This window comes from Electrona antarctica (genome assembly GCF_951216825.1).
Source record: "Electrona antarctica genome assembly, chromosome: 6".
Classification (NCBI taxonomy): domain Eukaryota; kingdom Metazoa; phylum Chordata; class Actinopteri; order Myctophiformes; family Myctophidae; genus Electrona; species Electrona antarctica.
In genome coordinates this window covers 49,076,493-49,103,041 of record NC_136811.1, presented here as the reverse complement: position 1 = coordinate 49,103,041, position 26,549 = coordinate 49,076,493, and the positions used below count along the sequence as shown (strand labels likewise).

The following is a 26,549-nucleotide window of genomic DNA, read 5'->3' as shown; positions in this document are numbered from 1 at the left end:
ATGAAAGAAAAGTCCAAGAATGCGGCCCGGACTCGACGGGAGAAGGAGAATAGTGAGTTCTATGAACTGGCTAAACTGTTGCCTTTGCCCTCAGCCATCACCTCTCAGCTTGATAAGGCTTCCATTATTAGACTGACGACGAGTTACTTGAAAATGAGAATTGTTTTTCCCGAAGGTAAGAGTACATTGTTTATTATTATTATTATTAGTATTATTATTATTATTGTTATTATTATTATTATTATTATTATTATTATTATTATTATTATTATTATTATTATTATTAGCTTGTAGGCTATATGCCATTCAAGTTGTCATTTTCTGGCCATGCTACCACAGCCTATACTAAACTACATGTATCACTGTATACTTACTCGTTATAATTCCTTATTGCATAGCTAATGTATTTCATTCATGTTTAACCTGTACATTTGCTTGTTTTGTTTTGATGAAACAAAAGCTGCTTTGATCTTAGATTTTGTTTTATTTTAAAGTAGGCTATTTTATAATTGTTTGGAGATAGATTTTATTTCAAAATATACGACAGGAAGCATTTCTATAGAGCATATACCGGTAGGTCTAATTTTCACGACCATAGCATATATAAAAAGGTTATTGCACATATTGCAAAATAGTAGGCGAATAGCCTATAGGCCTACTGTATATCTTTTTTTTTTTTTTTTTTTAATCAGATGCATATATAATAGGCTATAATGTTTGGTATCACCCCCCAAAACACAAATAAAATGACCCATGAAATAAAAATGAGGGCAGTGTGCATCACATCATGAATGATATAATGTGTGAGACAGTGTGACCTCTTTGTTGTGAAATCAGTCCCCTGGGCCGCGTCTGTCCTGAACATCCATTCTCTAATAGTTCCCTTGTCATCTTATTGTCAGTGATGGTCAACCTTTCTTTATATATGAAGGACCCCCAGTTTTATATTATGCGCCTGGCCAAGGATATATATTTTGTTTTGATCTCTGGGACGGTCGGACCCCAAATCTACACAAAATTAAATCTACAAATGGACCGCGGGTCCATGAAGGCCTATGCGCTCTCTGAGTTACAGAGCAATAACGGGTCCATTTGGGACCCCTGGTAGTCCCCGGACCTGGAGCGTAATTATATATCAGCTTGTAGAATGTAGATCCGTTCTTAACATCTTTTCGGCAAGCGACACGACAGTAGTAGGCATCCATCCATCTCCACGGCGGGGCCTGCTGGCAGGCTGGCCCCTGCGTGGTCCTGGAAGACGATTATCCGTCATTTGGCACCTTCTCCCCCGGTCTGTCTCCACGGGCCCCTGGGCTGCGTGACTGCACCGGAGCCTCGGCAATTAGCGTCGCAGAGGAAACCTCCACGTACACTATAGTCTCCACCACGTCTGGTCAGACTGATCTGACGGTCTGTGTGAGCATAATTATGCTCACACAGACCGTCATATTATGGAGGCGCTTGGAACAGTGAAGGAGCATCAGCCTATATTGGCTGGATAGGTGGTAGACGAAAATATAATAATTGATAAAAGAAAAGACCAATAGAAAAAAATGGAATGTGACGAAATGGGCCTATTTTTGATTTTGTATTCGCCTAATGATTTCTCATCAGGGTCACGAAATGTCGCTGCCTGTGCCTGCCCTGCATGAGTAGCGTGTGATCATTGATTCTTGATAGATGTTATAAGGCCCTCCTCAAACTCAATAATCTCGATGGGGGGGGGAGAGGGGGTGCAAATCGAGACGAAACCAACCATTCTGCATAGGTGTCCGTGTGCCAACAGGCTTTTTTCTTTCAATTATCATATTGCAGTAACACCAAGCATGACTATCTTCTTTATGCTACCATTTCATCCCCATATACTGAATACAGTAGCCTATATACAGGCACTAAACCTAAATCAAAGTCGGACATTACACCCACCACAGCAGGCTGTTGCCAATAAGATATTGATATGGTTTATTACCAATCATTTAGTGTAGAAATCACCATAATTATATTGGCTATTGGCCCGTTCTGTTTTGCGTAAGTGCTTTATGATGGACGAGGGAGGCTATCATAATATGCATTGCTTTAAGTGCGAATAAAATGAAAGCCAACAGTATAGGCCTATAGTTTAGGCTAATTGGAAGAATTCGGAACGGGATTTGGATTAATTTTTATTCCACTGTGCTGATATAGCGTCTTCGACTCCCACCGTTTTTTTAAAAAACATTCATAAAACCTCGTGGTGAAAACCTATATGAATAATTGAAGCGACCATCTTGCCAAGACCGAAGTATGATGTAAGGACAGTATAGGCCTATGGCTGTTTTCATTTGGCAGAGAGGGGCCGTTTTGGTGATGCGTTTGTTTCGCCTCCCATGCAGGCCCCGCAGGGCCATGTGTTTTACTCATCAAATCGACCGTGCTCTGTCTGTGTGTTTAAAAGCCTATCGGCCTTATATACAGCACGGCCTCTGTTGCAAAGACACCTGACCACTGGAATAACACCTTTTGGGTCCTTTTTCTTTACGTTTATTGCGATGGGGAGGCGGTCCTCCTCGTATTTGGATAGTAAAAGTTTTTATGAGCATACTAAGAAGATGAGAGCGTGTGTGTACCCTGCGGTCATTATTATTTATGGCACGCTGAGCGGTCAGTAGGCGAACCTTTGCTCGACCCCGTGTTATCCAGCCGAGTTGAATTACACGACAGCACCACAGCAGAAAGTTGTTGCAGGCCTCATATCAGTACACCCTCCACCTACATACCCTGCATGGCTATACCCCCACCACCACACCTCGAGGAGATAGGCCTATCCTAGCTCAGTTAATTTACTAAATGAAACCAAATGGATACATTTGTAGGCCTACACAATGAGTTGCTAATTGATAAATGAACACATGAGTGCTTTTAGGCTACTGTCTGTCTGTATCAATTTAAATGTGCGCCTTTTTATACACACAGAAAAATAATGGTTCTATAATGGTTCTTTAAAGAACCGTGGTGTGGTTCTTTCTGGAACCAAAAATGGTTCTTCTATGGAATGACTCTGAAGAACCATTTTCGGTTCCAGTTGGAACCTTTATTTTTCTGTGTGTTATAGGCTATAACCGTTGACTGCCTTATTCGCAACTCGTGAATTGTATATTAGGCTACTGAAGATAATTTGCCAGTTAAGTGTCACATAGGCTACTATAAAACACTCAACCTTATCAAATGTCCTCTTATAACATGTCTTAATGGAATACCCCCGATTTATTTCCAAACATTTGAATAAAACGCATCTTCTGATCCTGAGGATAGGTTCCAAACATGGCCTGAGCGCATGTGTAGTCAGTGATTTGGAAGATCGTTGATTGGGGATTCCAATCCCAGCAGATTTATACTTGTATTTGGCGTCTTCTTTACAACGCCTCTTTTGTGCAGTAGCAGCAAGCAAGTATGTAGCCTATAAGCTACTTTAGCCCCTCCATTCACGATAAAGAACACTTGAATTCGTTAGCTTGTCTTTAGATCTATTGCAGAATAATAGGCCGACACTTATTAGCCTGAACTCACCCACTCCCTGCTCAATTTAGTGATTGTAGTGTTGGGATGAATCCCCTGCGGTAGGTCAAGTGCACGGGGAACCTGCCGGCCCAGACAGGGGCTCCCACACAGATTAGAGCCGCTCTGATGCATGCAGGCAGAATAGATAGAGGGCTCAGACCATGGGCGTTGAAATGTCCATTAGTTCACTGCTTTTTCATGGCAAGGACTCCCCAAATTATAGCAATCTATTTGGGCCCCATGTCTATAAACACGTTTCTGTTCCATGCGCACACATTTACACATTGATTTGCGCGGAATCGACAGGAATCACTTGTTTCTTTCTATGGGGAAGAGAACAGAATGTTGTTGTGCCGGGGAGGTAAGAGGACCCCTGGAGGTCCCCGGACCCCACTTTGAGAAACGCTGCATTAATGCAATATAAAACCCTATAATTCAGGCCTACAAAATAAATGTAACCTAACATTTGTACATTCTCTGAGTTATATTGAATGAACACTGAGGATTGTACTGTACATAAATAATATACATGGTTTAATTATTGTTAACGAGCACTTTGGCAGCTTTCTTAAAACAAAAGGCCACTCCGTTATTTATTTTTTTATTTTTTTGTAATGACTAAAAACTGTTAAAGTGTGTGTGGCAAACAAACTACAGTATACTGTAGTCCTATGCGGGTAGATTTTATAGAATAATCTGTGTTTTATTGCCATGTATATGTTTTCACATACGAGTAGGCTATTTTTGGCGGAGATTTAGTGCATTACAGTACGCAATTCGAAGCAATTTTCAGTTATGCACAAAGTAAAGTAGGCTATAGTTTATATCACATCATGTATTGTATATGTATATATGCAGTGGCCAAACATTAATTTGGGTATGTGAGGGTCAAGGATAATTTGATTCATGTTTTCTGTTGGGTAAACGTGCAGTCTATATATTTGCTTACTATGAAGATGAGGATCAGTGCACCGTGTGATCCTTGATGCACGTGTTTGTTTTTGGAGACTAGATTTGCATTTCAATTGGGAACACCCGCGCTATAGGGACAGACACGCAGCAACTCTTCGGCTATATTGACTTAATATCGAATATTATTATCCCCGTCTCTGGGATTCTGCTTTAAAATGTATTTTGATGCTATTTAATTATTTACCATATACTCTTAAACATGTGTAATTATAGCCGCGCACGCACTGGGACACGTGTACGAGACCATATAGATATATAGGCTATATACAATATGCGACCTATAGCATCATTAGCCTACATGTAGCTTCCCAAAGTTTCCCAAACTTTGGGTCGAGACCCATGTTTGGGTACCGGACCAAATTGTATGGGTCTGAAGGTAATATCCCCTTTTTCGTTTCCGAATATAGGGGATATAGGCTACGCATAAATTGTATTTCAATTCAAAAGATTTAAAAAAAAATGTTTAAACCAAAAAAGTCACACCTGGTGATCAATTAAATACAATTCCAACATTTTTCAAAACAAGTATTTCAAATATAGCTAGTTTAAGAAGTATAGTGGAAAATAGCAGATCCACAAGCTCACAACGCAGCACGAAGCATCTTGTTGCACTTGTAGATCTGCCATTCATCATTACTGTCTGACCAGGACCAGAATAAAATTACGGTATAAATAAACGGTAATTAAGTATGCATGATGATTAGAACATGATTGGACATTTCACAATTATTTCTCCAATTGCTACACATTGCTACAAACTGTTTAGAAACAAAGATTATAGTCTGATAATGATGTTCTAATCATTACTTTTCAAATATGTTCATCATCATTGTTTTAACATTTTGGACAAAATAGCACATTTTACATCGAGGTGACCAGACCGTGCCCTGAGCATGATGCACTCTTCTTGTATGCTTCTCGTATCGTAGGCTATGCATGCTAACCATAACATCCATGATGATGGAACATCATAATAATTAAGGCTGGTAGGCCCAGTGACTCCGAGCATATAAAACCATTATAGGCTTCCTCAACGTAGTAGGCTACGTGTTTCTTGGTTTCTTGGTTTATTTTTGACATGCTATCATCATGGATTAATATTATACAAGATGTTTACTAGAATCCCCTTCAACGCTTCCCTTGCAGGCCTCGGAGAGTCTTGGGGTCACGTGAGTCGAACCAGTTCGCTGGACAACGTGGGGAGGGAACTGGGCTCACATCTGTTACAGGTAGGACTAGTTTTGATTTATTTATTTTCCTACAAAAACAAACGTTTTTGTGACATAAAACACAACCTGATGTGCTGTTGATTAATGTGCACTGTCCCTGATGACGTGATAATAAATAAATAGGCCTACAACAAATAATTAAAAAAGAAAAACAGAATAATATTGTTAGACCCATCTGCCTTTCAATATCTAGTGTCAGCTTTAGTTTTTATTTGAACATAATAGGTCAATTTTATTAACGAAAACAAAGAAATGTATTTAATACATGACTTGTAATACATCATGTGTGTGTCTGTCTATCTATCTATCTATCTATCTATCTATCTATCTATCTATCTATCTATCTATCTATCTATCTATCTATCTATCTATCTATCTATCTATCTATCTATCTATCTATCTATCTATCTATCTATCTATCTATCTTATCTATGCATATTTTAACGGGAAATGATTTTGTCGCTGCGCTGCCTTCTGTCTCCCGCTGCTCTCATTCTTGTGGGTTTAAGTCTGGAAATGCATTGAATGCATTCACAGTCACGCGCGGTGCCTCTCCGCTCTCCTCCACGTTCTGCGGCGCTCTCTAGCCTACTTATCACACACACACACACACACACACACACACACACACACGTCACATCACGATATAGTAACAAACAACACTATAGCCCTTAGAGTCTAAGCACTAGCCCAGCTGCACATGCTATGATGCTAGCCTACTACTGCTAGCCAAAGTGGAGCATTATTTATACTGCAAATGGGACGACATTAAAGCTAAAACAGAAAATCGCGCCGTTAGATGCATTGATTGGGTGATGGATTGAATATGTTACCATTTAAAAAATATCCTACAAAAAGACAAAATCACCAAAAATCACTTGTTTCATGGTGGTCTAAAAAAACGTTCAAACAATAGGCCTCCACAAACAATGATACCAAAAAATGCACTAAATCAATTCAGACTCAGAGTAACTCTTGAATGAGGCTAAAACATAAAAATAATAATTATAATGCTACTACTCTTTGTCATTATTACATTGGTGTTTTGGCATTATAATTACTTTTCATGCTGAAAAGTAATTAATGAGAGCTTATATACATACACAGTGTTTTAGCCAGGCCTATGTAATTAACCTATACCATTTCATTAATTAGAAACTAAATGATCCTAGAGAGAGACATGCTGATGTTTTGCACTCTGTTCCACTATAATACACACCGGTTCATTGTCTCATTATAATCTGACTATAATATATAGGCTATTATTTACTGTAGGTTACCCGTCGGCATCCACATCAATTAGCCATCTAGCCCCATAGTAAGACTAAAAATTAATTTATTTCTAGTGTTTTAGGCCTATAGGAATATCAATCAAGAAAATTAATTGTCTATCTGCAGATGATGACAGGCTTTAATTAAATGCCAAATTAATCTAATCTAGTTGCTTGTGCTAATAGTGAACTCTCCTAAATCTTATTATTATTTAACTTCATAATTTCTTTCTTCTTTTTTTTCCTCTCCCCTAGACGTTGGATGGATTCATTTTTGTCGTCGCTCCAGATGGGAAGATTATGTACATATCGGAAACAGCATCCGTGCATTTGGGCCTGTCGCAGGTGTGTGTGTGTGTGTGTGTGTGTGTGTGTGTGTGCGCATGCGTGTGTGTGTGTGTGTGTGCGTGCGTGCGCGCGTGCATGCGTGTGTGTGTGCGCGTGTGTGTATGTATGCATGTACTGCATGTATGGCTCGTGTATACATTTGCATTAAAAGTCTATACTATTGTTCTGGTGTCACATTGTCTGAGATGAGTGTTCATTCCAATAGGTAGAGTTGACGGGGAACAGTATCTACGAGTACATCCACCCTGCTGACCACGACGAAATGACCAACGTCCTGACCGCACACCAGCCTTGCCATTCGCACTTTGTCCAAGGTAAAGAAAGACCTGACCTTACCCTAACCCTGACCCTAACCCTAACACTTTGTCCAAGCAAGGTAAAGAAAGCCCTGTGTGGCATGGCTTACCTTACCCTAACCCTGACCCTAACCCTAACACTTTGTCCAAGGTAAAGAAAGACCTGACCTTACCATAACCCTGACCCTAACCCTAACACTTTGTCCAAGGTAAAGAAAGACCTGACCTTACCCTAACCCTAACACTTTGTCCAAGGTAAAGAAAGACCTGACCTTACCCTAACCCTAACACTTTGTCCAAGGTAAAGAAAGACCTGACCTTACCATAACCCTGACCCTAACCCTAACACTTTGTCCAAGGTAAAGAAAGACCTGACCTTACCCTAACCCTGACCCTAACCCTAACACTTTGTCCAAGGTAAAGAAAGCCCTGTGTGGCATGGCTGACCTTAGCCTAACCCCTGACCCTAAATAGGCCCAAACCACACCAATGCAACTCCTTGCAACCGAACGGTTGCGAGTAGACATGCATGTAGACGCAAGTAGATGCAAGCAACCATTGAATTGAACCAATTGAATCACTTGGGTTGACTTGCGTCGACACGTGCCACCATGCGCAGGCGTGCAACAGGACATATCACACAGCTGGCCTGGGACGAACGCTAAAACCGTCTGGTCCCGTCTTGACCCATTGGTGTGGTCTGGGCTTAACACTGTGTCCAATAAGATAAAGAAAGCCCCAAAGCACGGTTGACCTTTCAGCAGTCCAGAACTTTTCAGAAAATGGGAAAAAATAATAATAATAATAATGATAAACTGTGTTCCAATGGAACTGTGTTCCAGACTTAACTGCTTTCACTTTCACACAAAAAAGCAAAAATTGCAGATCTACAAGCTTACAATGTGTTGCATTATAGATAGCTTATCAGCTATTTTTTGCTACTTTCGTGTGACACTATACTATGACGAAGTAAGGCCTTAATTACATTAAAAAACAAGTATTAATAGTTGAAACATGGAGTTATGAGGTTTCTGCCCGACAGCGATGCTTTATAGGCTAAGTCCCAGACATATTATGTACATTGTACTCACAGTGAACACATGCTGTGGACACTGGACAGAGCGATGGTGTCTAATGTGCTTGTTCCCTCTCCCGTTTTATTTGTTCACCGTAGAATATGAGATGGAACGCTCCTTTTTCCTGAGGATGAAATGTGTCCTCGCTAAAAGAAACGCTGGCCTCACCTGCGGTGGCTACAAGGTAAGCAGAGATTTGTCTTAAAAATGATTCTAATTATTCAAACATTTTCAAGACAGATGTACAAGCTCACACCACATCACGAATGACACGCTGTGGCACGTACGTGCCTGAAGATCGGATATTTTAAAAATGTTTGCCTCATTAAAATTTGGCCAAAGTTCTTGAGGGGCTATGCTTTGCCTGTTTGTGTGTACCCCGCATGGCGATGGTTTGATTGGCTGAGCACCCCATAGCGATGATTCGATTGGACAAAAGTGAGGAGATTTTTATAGTATAGTTCTTAAATTGTCATTTCATCTAGGGATAACTAGCTTGTAAGCTATTTTCAGAGCGCAACCAAACATAAAATTACTTTTAGTTCTACTGGATCTCTTCTCCACTTGCCTCCCTAACTTTTTATCTGTTGATGAAATTCTCACTATATTTTTAGTTTTAGTCACCATAGCTTAGTTCATGGGACCCTGACGAAGGCTGAGTGCCGAAACGCGTTGGTCCGTCTTTTTATAATGTTCTTTGCCTTTGATCCTCTTCTTTAATGTTACCATAGCTTAGTTTGTATTTAGTTTTTATTCAGTTTTCGCCAGGGGAAAAAATATATTTGACGAACAGCTTTCGTCATGGTTTTAGTAGACGAAATCAACACCGAGCCAAGGCAAATAAATCTCCTGGTATTCAACGTGTCTGCTCCAGGTGATCCACTGCAGCGGGTACCTGAAGATCCGACAGTACAGCCTGGACATGTCTCCCTTCGACGGCTGCTACCAGAACGTGGGCCTGGTGGCGGTGGGCCACTCGCTGCCCCCCAGCGCCGTCACCGAGATCAAGCTGCACAGCAATATGTTCATGTTCAGAGCCAGCCTCGACATGAAGCTCATCTTCCTGGATTCACGGTGCGTGTGTGTGTCTGCGTGCCTGTCTGCTGGCCTGTGTGCATGTGCGTGTGTATGTGTGCACTGTGTGCGTGCGTGCGTGCGTGCGTGTGTGTGTGTGTGTGTGTGTGTGTGTGTGTGTGTGTGTGTGTACTTGTATTACTATACTTATGAGGGCAGCTCTTATCTCCATATTTCAACTTGTTGTGTTTTTCCATAAATTAACCCCCTACTTGATCACACATCACACAAAAGCATCAAAAATAGCAGCTCTGCAAGCTCGAAACGGGGACGCAAATGGACATGTTTTGACCTTGCCGTTCTGCTATTTGTGCTATTTTTTAATTTGAATCCTGAAATCCTGAACCAGTTTTGGACATGTGAGGTTTCTACCTGACACATGCAGGCGATTTGACAAATAGACACAGCGATGAGAATGTTCCTGGTCCTCACCATGCAGAGAAATGGTTTTATGGTTAATCATTATTATATTTCTTCAGGCTTGCAATTTGCAAATGATTCCGGTTGAGGAAAGGATTACACATTTGGTTCAGGTCACAGGTGTTAGTTGTATTGGATTCCTGATTAGTTGCATGTGTTACAGGGTGGTTGCACGCCACCATTTCTTATCCCTAGTTATTATTATAAAAATGCTGTTCATAAAATTGGCATTCTAAAATGCTGATGTTCTCACAAATATAGTAATATAAATGTGTGTGTGTGTGTGTGTGTGTGTGTGTGTGTGTGTGTGTGTGTGTGTGTGTGTGTGTGTGTGTGTGTGTGTGTGTGTGTGTGTGTGAGCGTGTGCGTGTGTGTGCGCGTGCGTGCTCGTGTGCGTGCGTAACCATATTTTGTGTGTGTGTGTGTGGGCGCGCGCATGCACGCATTCATGTGTGTACGTGTGGTGTGTATAGAAACATGCACATGTATGTGTGTGTCTGCACGTGTGCAAGGACATGCATATATGCATGTATTGTTGAGCTGTGTGTTTATGTGTCTGGGATATTATTTGCACGCGCATGAGTTGATGCGAGTACAAAGCGGCGGGTGCAGGGCTCCCCGGGGACATGTGCACTGATGGCGTGTGTGTGTGTGTGTGTGTGTGTGTGTGTGTGTGTGTGTGTGTGTGTGTGTGTGTGTGTGTGTGTGTGTGTGTGTGTGTGTGTGTGTGTGTGTGTGTGTGTGTGTGTGTGTGTGTGTGTGTGTGTGTGTGTGTGTGTGTGTGTGTGTGTGCGCGCGCGTGCGTGCGTGTGTGTGTGCGTGCGCTCCTGCAGGGTGGCCGAGCTGACAGGCTACGAGCCGCAGGACCTAATAGAGAAGACCCTCTATCACCACGTCCACAGCTGTGACTCCTTCCACCTCAGATGTGCACACCACTTGTGTGAGTTAGGTTTGTTTTGCTCTTCCTACACTTACTCGCAACCCCCCTCCCCTCTCCCCTCTCCCCACACACACGCCGCGTTGCTCTTTAAAAGATGATGACGTACGTGTTGAGCTATATTATGGCTTTATATACAGTACGTCACTACGCTGTTGCTTTACGTCGATGGTTCTCCAAGTTGGGGCTCCCGACTCCCGAGGGACATGAGGGGGGTTCCTTGAGGTTGTTCTAAAATGGACCCTTACAATTTACAATTTAGGCATTTAGCAGACGCTCTTAATCCAGAGCGACATACATTAAGCAATAACAAAAACAAATAACAAAAGCATGTCATACATCTCATATACAAAAAGTAGTTATCATGACTCAAGCGTAAACTAAGAACGTAACAGTGGAGTATCTATGTAAACTATACATACTATACTATATTATATATTATACGTGTACTATAAAGTGCTATGACTACATAAAATGCAATTCTAGTGCTGTCTACATAACAAGCTATAAGTCTGTTTAAAATACTACCTAAGTCTACATAAAGTGCTATCTAAGGGGCTAGCTAGGCTAGGGCAAGTGCTACGGACCATGGTGGAGTCTGAAGAGGTGGGTTTTCAGACTACGGCGGAAGATTGGGAGTGAGGCTGCAGTTCTGACTGTGATGGGAAGTGCATTCCATAGTTTTGGAGCCAGAAGGGAGAAAAGGTCTGTAACTCTGAAAGTGAACAAATGGAACCAAATGGACCCGTAAGCACAAGGCTTTGTACACTATAGACCTGTTTGATCCCCCTCACCATGTTGAGTTATGCTGTCATGTTATGTTGTTTTGTCACGGCACATTATGCAACCTGTAAGTGTCCATTTGGTTCCATTTGTACACACTTGAATTTAAAACATCTGTGAATGAGAACCCTCTGCTTAAGTCACATTACGCCATGTTGTGCCATCATGGTACAATATGCACATTAGGCATTAGTCAGTATGCTGTGCTACTGAACATCAAGTTCTGTTCAGCATATGTTAGCCCAGTCTATGACGTGGGTCATCTACATATTTTGGTAAAACCCAAAGTACAGACAGATAATATTACTGTACAGACAGACAGAAATTCCTGGAATTCTGGAATAATCTCCCCCGATTATGAACAACCAATTTTACAGTATACCCAAAAGTATGCAATTACTGAAATATTACATAGTTGTTGTTGTGGCCTGTAAACATTAACATGAATTATTCCATGGCAGTTTATTTTCTACCCAGTTGTACAGTATCACTGTGTCTGCTCCTTCATGTTTTAAAGCAGGACTTCCTTTTAGCTATTATTTAGTAGAATAGTGTTTTATACTCTATTATTTAGTAGAATAGTGTTTTATACTCCAGCCAACCTCTTCCCACCGTGAAAGTGTTTCTTGCTACAGTGCATATACTTTTGAGTTATGGTATTTCTTTGGTCAAAATTATGAATCACAAACCATGATTTGTAGCTTTTAACTGCTCGCCTTTCTTTCTTTCTTTCTTTCTTTCTTTCTTTCTTTCTTTCTTTCTTTCTTTCTTTCTTTCTTTCCAAACTTTACTTTTCTGGAAGTATCAGTATAATAAACTAAACAGATTCAGCCCTGCAAATGTTTCCAGCGTGAACCCAGGATATCTTTCTCTTTGTTCTAAATGTGATCATATAAAACGCACACAGAAACATGTTTTCAGTGTGGAAAATGTTGATAATTTGCTCCGTGTGACAATGACAATGCATCTCAACAACGAGACAACACTTATTTGTCCTCTCCCAATAGTTCCCTGATGACTGTATGTATAATACACCGTATGTGTCGACATGTTTCTTTCGACGCGTCTTTCCTTGTCAATAATCCTTACATGCCTTACATGTGTTTTCTCTGGACTCAGTGCTGGTGAAGGGACAGGTGACCACTAAGTACTACCGCTTCCTGGCCAAGCCGGGAGGCTGGGTGTGGGTGCAGAGTTACGCCACCATCGTCCACAACAGCCGCTCGTCCCGACCCCACTGCATCGTCAGCGTCAACTACGTCCTGACGTGAGTATGCCTGCCTCCATTATTACTCTGTGGATCCCTCAAAACTCCACCTTTCAGTATAGGCCAAAGGGAGAGGAAATCATCACTTCTCCCTTAGTCAGGTGATCACAATCACATTTCAGTCCTGGGACCTTCGCCAGTGCTCATAGCACTGACAATTTATTTTCTTTATTGTTTTGGCCAGGAGTAAGTCAATAAGTAAATTCTTACGCTGAAAAATAGTGCTGCACTGAAAGTCACCGAAACGTAGTCTGGTCTAGTGGCCTACTTGGAACGATACAAGTTGGAAATGGATGCCCGCACACAGTTATTATGCCTGTGTCCCTTTTATGCCCATATATGGAGTTCTTTGTGATGCATTGTGATGTCAGAACAGGCCAGCTCCACCTTTATGCCCATATATGGACTTGTTTGTCAGGCATGCCCAAAGATGGAGTCTATGCAGATGTCAGAACATCATTGTGATGTCAGAACAGGCCAGCTCCCTATGGAGCTGTCCAGAGCCTGGGCAGGGACCCTGTCCAGAGCCTGGGCCCCTAGGGACCCTGTCCAGAGCCTGGGCAGGGACCCTGTCCAGAGCCTGGGCCCCTAGGGACCCTGTCCAGAGCCTGGGCAGGGACCCTGTCCAGAGCCTGGGCAGGGACCCTGTCCAGAGCCTGGGCCCCTAGGGACCCTGTCCAGAGCCTGGGCAGGGACCCCGTCCAGAGCCTGGGCAGGAGACCCTGTCCAGAGCCTGGGCAGGAGACCCTGTCCAGAGCCTGGGCAGGGACCCCGTCCAGAACCTGGGCAGGGACCCTGTCCAGAGCCTGGGCAGGGACCCCGTCCAGAGCCTGGGCAGGGACCCCGTCCAGAGCCTGGGCAGGGACCCTGTCCAGAGCCTGGGCAGGGACCCTGTTGTAGCTATCTCCTGACAGGGTCCCTGCCCAGGCTCTGCCCAGGGTCCAGAGCCTGGGCAGGGACCCTGTCCAGAGCCTGGGCAGGGACCCCGTCCAGAGCCTGGGCAAGGACCCCGTCCAGAGCCTAGGCAAGGACCCCGTCCAGAGCCTGGGCAGGGACCCTCTCCAGAGCCTGGGCAGGGACCCCGTCCAGAGCCTGGGCAGGGTCCCCGTCCAGAGCCTGGGCAGGGTCCCCGTCCAGAGCCTGGGCAAGGACCCCGTCCAGAGCCTGGGCAAGGACCCCGTCCAGAGCCTGGGCAGGGACCCCGTCCAGAGCCTGGGCAGGGACCCTGTCCAGAGCCTGGGCAGGGACCCTGTCCAGAGCCTGGGCAGGGACCCTGTCCAGAGCCTGGGACTACATTTCGGTGAGTTTCAGTGATGGGTCCGAGCACTGCGCTCCCTGTGCTGGTGTGGTGGTGGTGTGGAACGCATGTGTCGAATTTGAAGTCGGTGGGGCGAACGGATCTCGAGTTACGTGGATTACAGACGTACACTTGGTGCCATAGATAGATATGGAGCACTTTGTAGGCCCTTTGGTGTGACGGGAGTGTATAGTCTCTGGTTTTGGCAGCTGCTTGCTCTCCTGCCGTGCTGCCTGTCGTCTCTTCCTTTTGATAAGATAATGAGTATTGGTACTAGAGATTTATGTAAACGATACCACTGTAAAGCAATTAGCTGAAGGTTAATTGGAAACACGGTGCATGTTTGTTCGAAGCCTACTTTTGGCAGGTTGGTGGAAAACAGCGGTGAGGTTTTTTCTTCTTTCGTTTTGGGCGAAAGGGGGCCCGTATCGAGTCTTGAGAGACATTAGTATTTTTAATTACTCATGACTTTTTAAATTCTTGTTTGTTATTGGTGTAAGATTGTAAAAGTTTGTTTGTTTTTAATAAAAGACACAACATTGATAGCAGTGAGGTAATGTAACTAAGTACATGTACTCAAGTACTGTACTTAAGTACAGTTTTGAGTTTTGAGGTATCTTTACTTTAGAGTTTTTCCAATTTTCACTTTTTTACTTCTACTCCATTACATCTCAGAGTCAATATTGTACTTTTTACTCCACTGCAGTTATTTAAAAACTTGAATTACTAGTTACTTTGTAGATTTAGATTATTATAACAAATTAACTGCAGCCTCATATAGACTATACTTACGCTATATGAAAATAGACAAAATAAAACGGGTCACGATAAACTTCTGCTACCTTCAAAACACTTTCATACATTTTGAAATGTTGAAATGGGATATTCTGTCACAATGAGTATTTTACATTGTGTTATTGATATTACTTTTACTTGAGTAAAACACGTTTGTACTTCTTCCATCACTGATTGATAGTCCAGAGTCCTGAGATTGCTTTCTTGCTGCTCTGTGAAAGCAGACAGACAGGAATTCTCTCGTGTGTGCCGAGTGGAGTTCAGTGGTATGCAGTGTTCATTTTGACAGCAAATCGTTATTTAGTTTTAGTCATAGTCTCTTGAATAAAATGTAGTTTTAGTCATCTGAAATGTTTTGGTTTTAATCGACTACATCTACAGTTGATTTTGATGTCATATTATGACATGTTTTGACCGCGATGGAGGCATGGCTTTCACTAGTACGGAAGTGCTATTTCACTGTGTGGTTCAGGCTGGGTGAGTTTGGGTTTGACATTATTTAGCCTACTATTCTGTCCATTTCGGGTTACAACTCGGACGGGACTGCCATGCTCGACACGGCAACTTGTGGTCCTTTAGGGCCACTCGGTTGTGTCTCCCGTGGCTCATGTTCAGTAGAGACGGCGCCCCTCCGTCATTGTCTATGGGGAGGATTTCAGTGCCATATGTACGGATTTGGGGTTTTTCTAGGCGTGTATGTACGAAATTGCAATTCTGTGCTATTTCACTGTGTTTGGGTGAGACTGGGTAGTTTAGGCTTATATCATGGCTTAGTTTTTAATTTTTGTTTTCAACTAAATTAACACTGTGTGCCACTGCCAAGTGGAGCTGGGTGGTATGCCAGGCCAGGCGTGTGTGTCATGTCACTGAGGTCATTGTTACTACGTTTGCTATGTGTGCCCGTGTGTTGGCTGCTACCTGCAGTGGCCGCGCCAAGGAGGCGTCCCTTTGCCTGGCACGGTTTGTCTAAAATGAATGGCAGCCGTGGCCTGCCGAGGGTTTTAAAGCTGAGCCCACTGGTGAAGCCTATCTCTCTGCACTGAGATTGAATTTGGAACCACTTTATCAAACGCAAATAGTCTAACGGCGCTAGGCTCCTATACTGAACGCCTCATTACACGCCTTTGCTCTCCATTTCATTCTTTTGTAAAAAATCACACTGTAAACATGCCAGAGATTATAACTGGTGCTATAGTCTGGTAGTTGAAGGCCGATGTAAATTGTGTGTCGTATGAGGGCATCGCGTGCCAAAAATTTAGCTCACAACGCAAGGTGTCGTGAGCTTGTAGATCCACTAATTCTGGCACGACGCAGCGTCGATGTGCGACGGAGCATTCATTAGGCCAGGGGTTCTCAGCCTTTTCAGCCCAGCCCCCCCCCCACCCCCCCAACAATATTTCAATCATATTTCCAAGTTGAAATCATATTTCAAAATCATATTTCAACTGTCAGGGTGGGACCCCCCACCCTGACAAGCACTTGGAAGTGTAGGAGTTGATGTATTACATGGTTTGACTCTGATCCATAGATACAAATTGTGAAAGGCTCTCAACCCCTCGGGTTGTGAGATGTTGTGACTGTGAGCTTGTAGTGCTTGATAATTTGGTCAATGTTTAAATGTTTTTTTTATAGTTCTGGGGACCCCACATCTGGGGACCCCACAAAATAATGTCTTGTTTATTTTGTAAAGCATCCATGTGTCCATGAAAGGCACTATATAAATTCAAGCCATCAATTTATTATTATTATTACAATTATGTGGCTCCATAGGTTGAGAACCACTGCATTCGGCAATATTTGTGAAGTATAGAGGCTGTTTATGTGGATTCATAATCCTCGATGTGCACATTTCACAGACGTATACAAAGCTGGTGCAATGAGTGAAGCAGGCCCATAAAAGCCTCCATTAAGCGGAGGAGGGCTTGTTGAACCCGGCTGAACATCAGGCAGAACATCTTGACACACATTTCTGCTGCTCCACCTCACCTCAAATCCACAACGGCTCAGTGTTTATGGCCTTTTAATTGATAGGCTGTAAAGTTTACGGCCTCCAGCCTGCATGGAGGACACTTTGTGGACGAATAAGGCACTTATTCCCCTTTTTCTGATCGTTTTAAAAACACGTGTTGAAATGCTTTATTGTCTGAGAGTCAAGCAGAGATGTTTCTCTTTTTACAGTAAGGTATAATCACAAGGACACCCATGGAATATATGATGTGGTATTTTCTGCATGTTCTTGTGTTCTGGTCCATGCGCGCGCACACACAGACACACAGACACACACACACACACACACAGCCACGCACGCACGCACGCACGCACGCACGCACGCACGCACGCACGCACGCACGCACACACACACACACACACACACACACACAAGAATAGCAACCCCTTTGCCCAACAATAAGCAGTAGTATTTAAGTAAAAGTATCAATACCACAATGTAAAAATAGTCTGTTACAAGTACAATTTCAGAATTTCAATTTTACTTTACTTTGAGTACATGAACAAAAGTATACCAAGTACCCTCATTGTGCAGAAGGTCCCATTTCACAAGTTTTCAAATGTGTAAAATCCTTTATAGTAGATCCATCCACGTGAAGTGAAGTTTTAGATCGGCTATTCACAAATTGCCAAAGTAGGTCTGAAGAGGCTTTGTAATCATAATCAAAATCTACAAAGTAACGACATTTTTCAAATAATTAGTGGAGCAAAAGTAGAATAATTGCCTGCAGTGGAGTAGAAGTAACATTTTTGAAAATTGAAAGTTCTTCAGTAATTTTCCAAAGTGCCAGTGCTATTTTTATTGGCAGAATCTGCCTCATTTGCACATTATGTGATTTTGAGACGTATTCCATCACAAGATGAGGGTGAGTAGAATCATTATTTTCACAAAAGCAACCGATAAAGATTGACAATATAACATCACATTAATATAATCTTATATCATAGCCATATAATATACAACCAAGGTTCTATCAAAGTTCAACATTTCTTTAACCCTTTCCCTAACTTAACCTAATTCTAATTCCAACCCTATTCCTAAAAGAGTGGACTAGCAAAATGTCTTTCCAGGTTTTCCTCTTTCGAATCTTGTGAAGGCTTTCCGGGCCCCACAAAGACACACACACACACACACACACACACACACACACACACACACACACACACACACACACACACACACACACACACACACACACACACACACACACACACACACACACACACACACACACACACACACACACACACACACACACACACACACACACAAACTCTATTCAGGCCTTTGTTAGCTTCAGTGTTATCGGTCGGTGTGTTGGTTCACCCGGTAGCAGAGAATAGGTGACACTGATTAAAACAGGTGTAGAGACACTTCACCTGTGTGTGAACCCCCAGTGTGTGTTTAGCGCTGATAACCTCTGGGCCTTCCGGATCTGTTGGCTTGTGCACCACTACGGCTACCATCTCTGCTTCCCTTAGGCAACACTCTGGGCGCTGATGCAACACTGATGCAAATGTTAGCTGATAAAAGTATATGGTTACGTGTGTGTGTGTGTCTTTGTGGGGCCCGGAAAGCCTTAGGATTCGAAAGAGGAAAACCTGGAAAGAGATCTTTCCAGGAATAGGGTTGGAATTAGAATTAGGTTAAGTTAGGGAAAGGGTTAAAGAAATGTTGAACTTTGATAGAACCTTGGTTGTATATTATATGGCTATGATATAAGATTATATTAATGTGATGTTATATTGTCAATCTTTATCAGTTGCTTTTGTGAAAATAATGATTCTACTCACCCTCATTGTGTGATGGAATACGTCTCAAAAACATAATGTGCAAACTTAATGCAAATGAGGCAGATTCTGCCAATAAAAATAGCACTGGCACTTGGGAAAATTGAACCCTGTATTCCGGCTATTACATTTGAAGGAATGAATTGACAAAGAGGCCAGTGGTCAAAATAGGCAAAACCATAACGTATCTGGACAAATTGGTCCACTTTATTCACATGCAATTCAAAGCGTGATTTTGAGCCATACAATGAGAGTGAATGGAATTGCTACTTCTGGCTGCCCACTCACTGAGTACATAGCAACATTATTTAGACTTATATCATTGCCAGGTTATCACTTTAATGTTTGCTTTATGGAAATATAATTAATTCAATGGAAATATGCCAAAGATGCTAGGATGTTTGTCTGCGTGCGTGCATGACAGTATTTACTTGAGGACCATAGTAAAATGGGATAAATAAAAATAGAGATTGCGTGGACCATTTTTCTTGTCCTCACAACAGGCAACAAAGTCTTATGCACACCTGTATGCTCTGAGGAGGGTGCGTAGGCAGGGTTCAATGTATTCACCTGTATGCTCTGAGGCGGGTGCGTAGGCAGGGCTCAATGTATTCACCTGTATGCTCTGAGGCGGGTGCGTAGGCAGGGCTCAATGTATTCACCTGTATGCTCTGAGGAGGGTGCGTAGGCAGGGTTCAATGTATTCACCTGTATGCTCTGAGGAGGGTGCGTAGGCAGGGTTCAATGTATTCACCTGTATGCTCTGAGGCGGTGGGTGCATAGGCAGGGCTCAATGTATTCACCTGTATGCTCTGAGGCGGTGGGTGCGTAGGCAGGGCTCAATGTATTCACCTGTATGCTCTGAGGCGGTGGGTGCATAGGCAGGGCTCAATGTATTCACCTGTATGCTCTGAGGCGGTGGGTGCATAGGCAGGGCTCAATGTATTCACCTGTATGCTCTGAGGCGGTGGGTGCGTAGGCAGGGCTCAATGTATTCACCTGTATGCTCTGAGGCGGTGGGTGCGTAGGCAGGGCTCAATGTATTCACCTGTATGCTCTGAGGCGGTGGGTGCATAGGCAGGGCTCAATGTATTCACCTGTATGCTCTGAGGCGGGTGCGTAGGCAGGGCTCAATGTATTCACCTGTATGCTCTGAGGCGGGTGCGTAGGCAGGGCTCAATGTATTCACCTGTATGCTCTGAGGCGGTGGGTGCATAGGCAGGGCTCAATGTATTCACCTGTATGCTCTGAGGCGGTGGGTGCGTAGGCAGGGCTCAATGTATTCACCTGTATGCTCTGAGGCGGCGGGTGCGTAGGCAGGGCTCAATGTATTCACCTGTATGCTCTGAGGCGGTGGGTGCATAGGCAGGGCTCAATGTATTCACCTGTATGCTCTGAGGCGGTGGGTGCGTAGGCAGGGCTCAATGTATTCACCTGTATGCTCTGAGGCGGTGGGTGCATAGGCAGGGCTCAATGTATTCACCTGTATGCTCTGAGGCGGTGGGTGCATAGGCAGGGCTCAATGTATTCACCTGTATGCTCTGAGGCGGTGGGTGCGTAGGCAGGGCTCAATGTATTCACCTGTATGCTCTGAGGCGGTGGGTACGTAGGCAGGGCTCAATGTATTCAGAAAAATGCACACAAAGACCTGCACACAGTATGCACTTGCAATACGAACTTTATTAGCAACGTTTCGTTCAAAGACGGGTCTTTGTGCAGCACTTTGTGTGCATTTTTCTGAATACATTGTCCTCACAACAGAAATTTATGTTTTTATGGTCAAAAAGATGTTCATAGAGTTAGATTTATAATTAGAAACAGATCCAGGCTGCCAGGTTGGGATTAGACACAGGATTGGCCTTAACCCATTCAGGCCTGACGTCGAAATTTAAAAAAAATATTTTTAAAATGTATTTCTTTCTGAAAAAACTCGTGTTTCTATATCCGCAGAGCTCAATATTTCATGTCAAGGACCCCAAAAATTATATGTAACATGCCTCCAGCCCCCATCTGAAAATATGTTGTTCCAGGGACCCCCCCAGAAGCAAAGATTTGAGTTAAAAACGTTCGTTCTGAAAAAATCTGCTACTTTTCCTGCTATCTTCAGCCATTTTCAATGCTGTCCTAAAAGGTTTATGTCGTCACAAGTATAATACATACAAACCTGTGTGTACGTGCGTGCGTGCGTGCGTGTGCGTGTGCGCGTGCGCGTGCGCGTGCGCGTGCCAGTGCACAAGGAACACACGGACAGAGAGGAGGGATGGATGGGTGTTTGTCATGGGTAAACCCCGACCAGGGTTCTGTGTTGCCTCAGAGTGGATTCATCATCTCAGGGCCAGATCCATACAGGATCAGCTCCTAGACCCACAGATCAATTCCCATTTCCCACAGTATGCTGTTGCAGCAGCGCTGCAGCCATGATGCAGTCATGCAGGTTTCTTTTAGCCAGAGAGACACACAGCCTTTAATCTCCCTGTGTATTTAGACTGGGGGGCAACCTAACCCCTCCTACTCTGCACTTTGTTTGTTATAGGCCTTGCTTACAATCCTCCAGGAAAAACAAGCATCCCAACACCCCCTCAGCCCCCTCCCGCCCGCACCCCCACCTCCAACAACAAAAAATAACCCTTCTCACACACACACACACACACACACACACACACACACACACACACACACACACACACACACACACACACACACACACACACACACACACACACACACACACACACACACACACACACACACACACACACACACACACACACACACACACACACACACACACACACACACACACACACACACACACACACACACACACACACCCACACACACACACACACACACACACACACACACACACACGTCCGCACACATGCATGCACGCACGCACTCACACACGCATGCACGCACGCATACTCCTCTCTTCATCCAACATGTGACGTTTTAATTGCTAAACAGATGTTAATGGGTTTCCGCACCTAGAGGAAAATAAAATACCCCCCCCCCCCCCCCCCCCAGCACACTGTTTGCGCTCTTTGATAAACAGAGGCCCACCGAGAGGTTGGCATCTTTCCATATGTAATTAGAGACTACATTAAATGTGATCCCGACTGATCTGAACGCCGTCAGACGGCCAAACCTTCTGTGTTCCAACTTCCAAATCAAAGCGTTAACTTTTCAGGAAATGGAAATAAAATCATAATAATAATAGGCTAATAATAATAACCTGTGTTCCAATGGATCAAATGTAGTTATTATTTAGTCACAAGATCGTGTTAATACTTTTCATTAGTTTCATATTAGACCCGCAGACTCAATTTCAGATGTATTTGTTTTTAACCCCATTAGACCTGGAACACCTCGTATTAGCTGTTTGGACATCATTTAAAAAGGTTTTCCAGAAAGCTTCAGAATCAGCATCGGGTGTAAATGGCTATACTTTGTGCACAACACTCTTGTGCGATGAAATAGGGCATTAATTTATGGGGGGGAGGGGGGGGGGGGGTATTTGTAAAAAGTATAAATAAATAATGGAGATACGTGGTTTTCTGACGATACAGTATGAGCTGTACCGTGCGTCCTCTGCTACTCAGTGGTGGAAAGTAACTAGTACATTTGACTTAATTACAATTTTGAGGTATTTGTACCTTACTTGAATATTTCCAATTAAAAATACTTTTACTTCTATACTCCACTACATCTCGGATGCAAATATTGTACTTTTACTCCACTACATTTATATTTACTAGTTGTGGATTTTGATTATTATTACAAAACATACATTAACCACTTCAGCACTATATTATACATTTTGGCCATTTGAAAATAGCCGATCTACAGGCTTTTTTGAAAACTTGAAACGGAACGTTCTGCAAATACATTTTGATGCCAATACTTTTGCACTTTTTACTCTAGAATTCCGGACTTTCACTTCTAACGGAGTATTTCTACATGCAGAATTAACACTTTTACTGAAGTAAATGTGAATGTTTTTCTCCACATGCAGGGACACGGAGTACAAAGGCCTGCAGCTGTCCTTGGACCAGGTCACGTCCAAAGCCCACTTCCCCTACGCCGCCAACAGCAGCGCCAGCAGCACCGCCGCCACCAGCAGCCTGCCGGAGACCCGCCGGGCCGCCAAGAGCCGCGCCTCCCGGCCCAAGGCCAAGGCCCGGCTGTCCCCGTACACGCAGGTGATGATTCGAAAAATGTATTTGATTGATTTGAAATCACATAAAAAACGCGTATCATTAACTTATTATTATTTTTTAACTTGTATGTATCCCTCCGGGCAGTGTTTTGTTTTGTAGCTCCACTTAGTTCATAACAGTAGCTGCTGTTGTCACTGGCTCCGCGCTGCGGCCATAGAGTTTTACTCTATGGTTTTACTGACTTTACTGAGTCTGGGTTAAGACTTCCGCAGTACATCGTTTCAGGCCTTAGGAGGCACTCCCATTGGCTTATAGGCGGCCGTTTCAGAGTATGGGTTCTGACTCGGGGCAGCCAATCATGACTGGTCGTCAAAGCCAACCCGAGCGAAAATAGTCCAGGTTTCACCTGGCGAAAAGAAAGTGAGTTTTTCGGCAATCTCCTAACATGCTGTTGTCATGGTCTCCAGTATACCGGCTTCCAGGCGGAGCGCTGCTCCGAGTCGGACCAGGACAGCCCCTGGGGCGGCAGCCCCCTGACGGACTCTGCCTCCCCACAGCTGCTGGAGCAGGCCGAGGGCCTGGAGGCCTCCTGCGTGTACCGACAGTTCGCCGAGCCACGGGGCCTCTACTACGGCCTCCCGCTCTCCGAGGAGCAACACCACCAGCACGCGCTCGCGCCCACCGACGGCCGAGCAGCGCCCCTTCACACGCACGGCTGCGAGCAGGGGCGCTGCGAGGCGGGGCGCTACTTCCTGGGAACCCCCCAGGTGGGCAGAGAGGCGTGGTGGGGTGGGGCGCGCTCTGTCCTCCCCCTGGCCAAGCAGGGCTCCCTGGAGAACAGAGAGGGATATGACAGCAGCAGCATGCCCCACATCACAGCCACCCACAACCTCCATGGTAAGTGGCTCACTGTGTTCCTGTTTCCCAAAACAGTTGGTCATAAATCTTTATGGGTCACGACTGGAGTAAAAATCTAATTTTCTTTTCCTACACTTTTAATGCTACATAAATTAGCATTGGGTTGCTAGGCAATGAAGTAAACAGAAAATGTACCATAAAGCAAGATGGCCACACGCATCCACTACTCGTTATTGTAAACATCCTTTCAAATGCCTTTATCTCAGATTGTGTCCCTGCTCAAAACAAGCTTCATTCATGGCCCACAGTCAAAGTAATAATGGTCGCGGTAACCAAGTGAAAGTAAAACCTCAGGTCCGTCACAAGACACATCGTAAGTTAGCCTGATTGGCTCGCTCCGTGATTTGTTTGGTCACTTCGCTACTCAGTCTGGCGAACCTCCCGGTGGATCCTTCAAATAAGGGTTTAATTGGAAAAATCCTGGCAGTTAACAGTTTTATTAATTTAATTATTGTGTTGATGATATATGCAGTATAGAGTTTTCTGTACTTTTTTATTTAATTTGTTCAAGATAAATAAAGATCTGATCAAATCAAATCAAAGATTTATTATATTTTTTTAAATAAAACTTTTAAAACATACACACAAACATAAATTCCATAAACAAAAAAATAATAATTAAGAAGTAGTGAAAATAGCTGATCTACAAGCTCACAATGTTGTGGGAAGCGACACGTTGCGCCCTTTTAGTAGCATCTTTACCCAAATATAGCCACTTACCAAATATATAAGTGGAGTTAGGAGGTTTTTGACCAATAATGTGGAGATACAGTAGGCCTATGTCTTTTTTCAGTCTGACTTTGTCGTCCTAATCATTGGGGGATAAACCACCTAACTCCACAAGTTGGAGTTTGAACAACAGTTTGAGGATCCAATGGAATTAGGAGGTTTAGTCAGAAGCGCTTTTTAATACTTTTCATTGGTTCAATAATTGCAAAACCCACACACAGACGTACAGGCTGTTCAATAGCAATGATTTATGACAGCAACGATAAGGAACAACAGGTCTGAATCTCTGAAGAGTCTATTCGGTCATAGCACTGGACAGTACTTGTACAGTATAGGTTGCTGTTCATAATAGTCATCATGGTAGCCTATTTGAGAATTAATAAAACAAAGTCTGATCTGGGACAAGAACTATTATTTTAGAAACAGACCTATTATGACAAAATAGTTGGGGCTGAGTTGTGGCTTGAAATAGAGGCAGCCCTCGCATGTCTGTGGTACGTTTAGATCTGATTGGTTCTGGGAATGTTGTAATGCAAAAGAGGTCACACGTGGGTGAATTAATCTGTTACCCCCTGATAGTGTTCAACAGTCTAATTCAGACAGTCAAAGCTACAGGGTTACAACAGGGTTAGCCAGCCCTCCAATTTCACTCTGCACTGAATGGATATCTGCTGAAACTCTGAAACGATGGGCCGTGGCTATATGTTTGAGTGGTGACAGAATATATCTTTGTTTCTCTGACCGTGTGTGGGCCAAAATTAGTTGAAACAATTTATATCTATATGCAAAATTGGACAATAAATGTATTAAAACATTGCCCACGGAATGTGCACTGAACAATATAAAGGTGCAAGACACATAGCAACATGGTTTGATGGCGTAGATGTGAGGTTAACATTGTGGTGACATATAGCGGTCCTCTGAGCTGTCATTGCGTCCCTCCGCAGGTCGAGGCCACTGGGACGAGGACAGTGTGGTCAGCTCTCCAGACGGGGGCTCGGCCAGCGACTCGGGGGACCGCTACCGCGGCGACCAGTACCGCTCCAGCCCGCAGGAGCCCAGCAAGATCGAGACGCTGATCCGAGCGACGCAGCAGATGATCAAGGAGGAGGAGAGCCGGCTGCATGTGCGCAAGGGCCCCCAGGACACCCATCTGGCGCCAGCCAACGGCTTGCCCAAGGGCCCCGGCCCTTGCTTCACCTCCGAGTACGGCCAGGGGCCTCTGCAGAGTCCGCTGTGCCGGGGCTTGAGCCCCGTCCAGAGTCCCGCGCCTCTCTCCAGGATCAGCAGCCCGGGGTCCGAACGCCTCCACAACCCCAAGGACTACCTCCAGATGGACATGCCCTCCATGCCTCTGCACCATGCCATGGGTCAAACGGGCCCCTGCTCAGCCTCCCCCACCCCTGCCCCGGCCCTGTACCCTTCTCAGCCGCACCCGCGGCCCTATTTGGACAAGCACGCCGGCTATTCCCTGACGGGCTACGCCCTGGAGCACCTCTACGACGCCGAGAGCCTCCGGGGCTACTGCAGCTCCACGGCCACGGGCCCCGCGCCCTACGACATGACACCGCACCTGCGCATGCAGACTGAGCAGCCCCAGGGACACAAAGGCACCTCCGTCATCATCACCAACGGCAGCTAG

The 26,549-nt window shown here is 44.1% G+C and overlaps 1 protein-coding gene across 1 annotated transcript; it reads left to right on the top strand.

Moving 5' to 3' along the window:
* Positions 1 to 26,549, top strand: sim1a (SIM bHLH transcription factor 1a; the record flags this gene model as incomplete). Its single annotated transcript, XM_079503975.1, has 11 exons — positions 1 to 175; positions 5,656 to 5,738; positions 7,265 to 7,354; positions 7,563 to 7,671; positions 8,828 to 8,913; positions 9,604 to 9,803; positions 11,057 to 11,163; positions 13,063 to 13,210; positions 23,116 to 23,302; positions 23,728 to 24,157; positions 25,855 to 26,549. The coding sequence occupies 11 exons, from the start codon at positions 1 to 3 to the stop codon at positions 26,547 to 26,549; spliced, it is 2,310 nt and encodes a 769-aa protein (XP_079360101.1).